General features: G+C 42.6%; 1 protein-coding gene across 1 annotated transcript; it reads right to left on the bottom strand.

The window, feature by feature from the left end:
• Positions 1–2,436: 2,436 nt before the first annotated feature.
• Positions 2,437–5,905, bottom strand: LOC121981494 (G-type lectin S-receptor-like serine/threonine-protein kinase At4g27290). Its single transcript, XM_042534049.1, has 9 exons — positions 5,723–5,905; positions 4,463–5,626; positions 4,193–4,393; positions 4,022–4,117; positions 3,840–3,958; positions 3,563–3,773; positions 3,242–3,482; positions 3,011–3,161; positions 2,437–2,928 (listed from the first exon to the last, which is right to left on the bottom strand). Exons 1-9 carry the CDS (start codon positions 5,805–5,807, stop codon positions 2,662–2,664), a joined length of 2,535 nt encoding a protein of 844 aa, XP_042389983.1. The 5' UTR covers positions 5,808–5,905; the 3' UTR covers positions 2,437–2,661.
• Between the last annotated feature and the right edge of the window lie 522 nt (positions 5,906–6,427).

Below are 6,427 nucleotides of genomic sequence, written 5' to 3'. Positions count from 1 at the left end.
AGATGTTGCTTGGCAATAAATTGACCAAAAGCTTGGTCACTTTGTCATTTGCCTCACATCTTTGGATTTGGTCTTTGCTCCACTTGCTCCTTTTGAGTACTTTGCCCTTGGAATTTGTGGGAGCTTCAAAACCTTCCATGAGAGCAAACCATTGCTCTATCTCCATCATAAGAAAATTTTCGATTCTTGATTTCCAAGAATCGAAGCTTGTAGATGAATATGGTGGAGCCACCCTTGTGTCAAATCCAAGTCCATCTTGGAATTGCATCTTGAAGTTGAGCTTGATAAAGTCTTGAACTTGAAGAATTTGCTTCAACTTCTTCACCCTCTAGCTTTTCTTGTTATGCTTGACCCTTCCGGCGATGATTCCGGTGAAGAGCGGCCTTGCTCTGATACCACTTGTTAGGACCAAAAGTAGCTAGAGGGGGGGTGAATAGCTCGTCGCGTTCTCTCGGTGCTCGGCGTTGCTTGGCGTTGCTTGTTTCTTCAAGAATATGCAGCGGAAAATACAGAAACAAATGCAACAACGCTAACACGGTTGGTTTACTTGGTATCCACCTCACAAGAGGTGACTAGTCCAAGGATCCACACCACGCACGCACCCTCCACTATGAAAACACTCCTTTTCGGTAACTACCGAGGGCGGAGAAGCCCTACAAGACTCTCAGTACAAGAAGAAAGGAAAGGGAAACAAAATACAAGCGCAAAGCTTACAATGAGTACAGAAAACCCTAACCCTAGCTTCTCTTCTTGCCTTTGATCCGCCTCTTGACTTGGAAAGCTTCCAAGATCCTTCAAGAACTGGCGACCTGATCTTTGAGAGCGCTGTGGAGGAGTAGGCGAGAGCTCTGGAGTGAATCGGAGAAGTTCTTACCGCAGCCATCGAACGCCTGCAGCTATAAACGACGCCAACGGTCGGATCCCGATCGATTCGAATGTTCCCAATCGATCGGGAGGCTTTGGATCGATCCAGGATCGATCCAGCGCTTATATAAGCGCTGGATCGATCCACGGATCGATTCGGCGCTTATCGAGCGACGCTTCCCAATCGATCCGATCGATTGGGACATCTGAATCGATCCACGGATCGATCCGGTGGACAGCTATCGGATCGATCCATCGATCGATCCAGCTGGATCGATCCACGGATCGATCCGACTTGGTTTTGTCCAAAACCAAGTCCCAAACATCCTAACCAACATTCGGTCAACCTTGACTGTTGGTATGTCATGCCTAGCATCTAGTCACTCCCTTGACCTGCTAGGACTCCCTTACCAAGTGTCCGGTCAATCCCTTTGACCCACTTGGACTTTTCTCTGTGCCAAGTATCCGGTCAATCCCTTTGACCTACTTGGACTTTTCTTTCATGCCAAGTATCCAGTCAATCCTTTGACCTACTTGGACTTCCCAGCACCAGATGTCCGATCATCCTTGATCCATCTGGATTTTCCCTTGCCTGGCTTCACTCACCAGGACTTTCACCTAGCTTCACTCACTAGGGTTTTCCATCTGCCTAGCTTCACTCACTAGGACTTTCACCTGGCTTCACTCACCAGGGTTTTCCATCTGCCTAGCTTCACTCACTAGGACTTTCACCTGGCTTCACTCACCAGGATTTCCATCTGCCTAGCTTCACTCACTAGGACTTCCTTTTGCCTGGCTTCACTCACCAGGACTTTTCTTCTGCCTGGCTTCACTCACCAGGACTTTCACCTGGCTTCACTCACCAGGACTTTCCATCTGCCTAGCTTCACTCACTAGGACTTTCACCTGGCTTCACTCACCAGGGTTTTCCATCTGCCTAGCTTCACTCACTAGGACTTTCACCTGGCTTCACTTACCAGGACTTCCTTCTGCCTGGCTTCACTCACCAGGACTTTCATTTTGCCTAACATCCCAGTTAGGACTTCCCAGTCAAGTATCCAGTCAACCTTGACCTACTTGACTCTGCTTCAATCAATATCTTATTGTCAAACATCTAAACCCAAACCAAGACTCAGCTTGGTTACCCAGGTCAACCTTGACCTGAGGGATATTGCACCAACAATGGTCTCTACAATGTAATATCAATCTAGCGATTGCCTTCCAATTTCTTGTGTCTAAATTCCTTAATTCAATTTCCTCTCCTAGCGAGACCATCAGCCATCCTCTACTTATATTGAACGAGATCTAGGAAAAACATAGATATGTGAATATTATGTTAATATACGAGATGAGATAAGATATTCATATTTAAAGATGGAGTCTTATCAACCAGATATGTTAAAGTATCCGAGTATAAAATTTGGAAGTTAGAATCATCCATTTCAAAAAAAAAAAAAACAATGATTGAAGAAATTTCATTAGTTTGAGTATTCTACTTCAACAAATAAGACATTATTTTTATTACATTAAGTTCAAGCCTCCCTCATACTCTAATTCTTGAATCCGTCCCCAACTCCAAAGAAAATTGGACAAATTTTTTTTACTTTGAGTAAGAAATAAATTTGGGTGTTATAAACTAGACCTGATTGATTTGAATATGTGCAAGGGCATGTAAGTTTGATCAATATGGTAAATTTTATATGTTGATCACCTAGTTAGAGAAGAGTTGTAACTCCAAGAAAATGGTACACAAAGTAGGTCTATTTTTGTAAGTGTAGATGATGAGAGATCTTGAACTTATCGTCCTGAAATTGAGTGACTTATTTCTTTAGTAGTAACACAACTCATTGATGTTATTGTAGGTTGCTTAAGTGGCGTCAAAAGTTGATCCTCGCTTGCTAACATCATCACTACCTCTGTCAATGTTGGTCTGTCTTCACAGTTATCTTGTACACATAAAAGACCCAATCGAATGCAACGAAGGATTTCTGCAGTAGGATATGAATGATCTAGTGCATCATCAAGAATCTCTAAAGATCTACCTTCCTTCCAAAGTTTATATGCCTGAAAATGAGAGGAATCAAATTTGAATTCTAAACAACATCTTAAGGAGGTAAAAGCTTGAAAGTATGGAAGTTCTACTTACATGTCCTAAAAGGTTTAAATTAGCATCCGTGTTTCTGAATATTTTATTCCTCTTACCGCTCAAGATTTCTAGTATTATCACACCAAAGCTAAATACATCAGATTTAAATGAAAAGACTCCATAAGCTATGTATTCCGGTGCTATATAACCACTGCATTTGAGGAATAGAACATTAATTAGTACTCTTTGTTTATGTGACGATAATAATGATGTGTTTATTTGAAAACTTACAATGTCCCAACCGGTCTTGTGGTTGTATTTTCTAAAGCTCCATCACCTTCAAATATCCTTGCAATGCCAAAATCTGAAATCTTTGGAGTCATGTTCTTGTCGAGGAGGATATTGCTCGGCTTAAGATCTCTATGAATGACTCTCAATATAGAATCTTGATGCAAATAAAGCAGCCCTCGGGCAATCCCATTTATAATCTCAAGACGCTTTTGCCAATTTAACACCGGGCTCTTTGCTTTATCTGAGGACAAATCATTGAAATTATAACAAATAATTTATGAATATCTTATGGAGATAATTAATGGAGGCAAATATACTCACCAAAGATGTATGCATCTAAGCTCTTGTTTTCCATATATTCCAAGACGATGAGTCGTTCATCTCCCTCAATGCATGAGCCTAGAAGACGAACCAGATTTCTATGCTGTAACTTGGCTATCAGTGACAACTCGTTCTGGAACTCCTTTGGGCCTTGTGAGGAGAATCTTGATAGTTTCTTGACCGCGATCTTTTGCCCATCTTGCAACTCTCCCTGACAAAATCTTAAGTTTATTTCAGACTCGTAGTTCGGAAGAATGAGTAATACTTGAAATCCTACCTTGTACACAACACCAAATCCACCTTCTCCGAGTTTGTTTTCATTCGAGAAGTCATTCGTTGCAGCTTTTATTGTACATAAATCATAAGAAGGTAGCACCCCTAATGCGATGATCGAACCTGGAACAAAGATCACACTGTCAATTGGTAGAAATCTCTCAAACAAAGAGAGTCCGAACTCACCTACTCCTCCATACTCACAGAAACCAGAATGCTCAGAGTCAGTTACATCATTATCAGCCATCGAATCAGAATGTTCAGGGAGGCTCTGCAAGTCACCTGTGAGAAAGAACACCACCACGATCGACAATTATTTTCATCTCCCAAATGAAGCACAGTGATGAAAGCCATTACCGCCCTCCACATTTGGAAACTGCAATGTCGATTGGGTCTCCTTGGCCGAGGACTCGATATGATTCTGAGTTCCTTGTTTCAGGGCTCTGTTTCTCCTCCTCTTCATGGCTACAACCAGATAACAAAGTAGCAGAAATCCAAGCATCACTGGTACCGTTATCGCCCACACATGCTTCTTCTTCCTCTTTGATGTAGGTGATTCTGCAGAAGCAAAATTCTTGAGAATTGTGAGCTAAATCCAATCATCGATCGATCCCTTAGAGTCAGTACCTGCAAGCCGAATGTATAGATCGTTTCCTCCGTCGGTATAATATCTCATGTCCAATAGGTCACCACGCCAAGTCACACACCCATTCGGCCCATCCAGCACAGCGTACGCCGCGCAGGAGCAACTACCCAAGCACAAGCGCTTGCATGCATCCAGACTCATCCCACCGTGCGCTGTGGCATTCTCAGTGTCCGGCACCATGATGTTCTGCACCTTCCAAACCTGGTTTGAGTAGCAATTCAGGGGCTTCTCTCTCACGCACCCTCTACTTTTGTTCTCAACCGGCACAAACCCATGCAGACAGTTACAGGAGAAAGAATAGTAGCCCCTAGAGCAAACGCTGCCGTTTCCACAGAGATTGTACTGATCTAAATCATCCTCCGGAAATGACCAAAAAAGTCTCCATTCTCCATTTTCCCAGTTCCACCGCTTGTAGCTTCCGTCAGTTCCCATCACCGCCCGCGATAGTATCGACTGGTCCTTGTATTCAGTCATGTAGTAGCTCTCGTTTTCGTCGGACACGAATGTCATGTTTAGGCTCCTTGCCAAGGTTCTGCTCATCGTATGAGGAAGGCCGACGAATCCATGTCCCGTCCACGGTCCGCTTCGATGGATTTTGGTGGTTCCATTCATTGTTATGAACTCTGGAACCCCACGAGTCTCCATCTCGTGAGTGTAGTTGCCCGGAGAGGGGTCTACGTCGCTCCTCCATGACACGAGCTTCCACGAAGTGTTTCTTCGGAGGTCGAATCCAAGCTTCATGCCGGGGAGAAGTGTGTCGCTTGGGTGGTCGAAGCTCTGCCATAGATCAGTCCTGCTGAAGTTTTCGGCGGTCAGCATAAGATTACCCGAGTCTAAAAGTTGCAAGCGTGCGGAATTAGATTCTGTGGATGTTCCCGTCGACCAAACAGGTGTTTCTCCGTCGAAGAGGATTAGATTTCCGTCAGAGGTCAGGTTCAGTGAGGAGGCGGCTCTGTTCAGAGACCTGTTCCTATTGGCAACCCATACTACTATGCTCTGTCCCGGCGGGCGATTGTAGTACCAAATTCCTAGATATCCATTCTCCGAATCTTGATCAGGATTGAAGAAGCCAAGCTGGAATATGCGTCCCGCTGATATCAAGGTCTGGCCATCGATAAGTGAGCTGTTCGGCGTCATTGAATCTCCTGCACAAAAGGTTAGGCTATGAAGAGTCTAATGATAGATCCTGTCATTGTTATAGTTTAATTATGGAATAATTAAGATTTCTTTCCGATACATACCAGATGAAGACTGAGCTAGAACAACCAGAGCTCTTGCTGCTATGATTTCCAGCAAGAGGAAAAGAAAGAACTGCGGCTTGGCCATGGAAGTTTATTGATTTGCGTGGCTTGCACCAGCAATCTACTACTGCGTTTGTTTCTCAAAGTTGCTCAAGGAGTCTCTATAATCCACAAACTTATCTCTACTCTACGTAACAAATGTGGAAACAGAATTCTTAAGTCGAGCATTTTTCTTTTTCACGCATGTTGTTGACTTTCTTTGGCAACAGAAAAGTCAACTGTATTTATTATCAGATTGAAAAAATGGAAATGATTTGGTATCAACTCTAACCAAATAATTTGGTTTAATTGCTTTTCACCAAATTAATACGATTTTCAATTGGCTTTCCAAAGCAACTTAACATTAGTTTCACAGAAGTGAGGAATTGATGCTTTGTGCCAGACGTTCTTGAAGGCCTTTAAAGAAAAACATAAAGAAGGATGATTAATCGGGTAAGGTAATGTCAAATTTTAGACGATCGGTCTAATCTGATTTTATAAAAAATTTTTATTGATTGTCAAGATAAATAGAAAAGTGTTCATCGGTAGACAGCTGAAAAGTCAAGTATCTCTAGATTGCGAATCTCATTTGAATGAAAAATCCTTATAAATATATCGTAATTGATAATTAAATCATGAATATCTAGATGATTACCGGATAACATT

The sequence above is a fragment of the Zingiber officinale genome, chromosome 5A, assembly GCF_018446385.1.
Source record: "Zingiber officinale cultivar Zhangliang chromosome 5A, Zo_v1.1, whole genome shotgun sequence".
NCBI lineage: Eukaryota > Viridiplantae > Streptophyta > Magnoliopsida > Zingiberales > Zingiberaceae > Zingiber > Zingiber officinale.
Note: the sequence above shows the minus strand (reverse complement) of the source record. Positions and strands in the feature narration are given on the sequence as shown.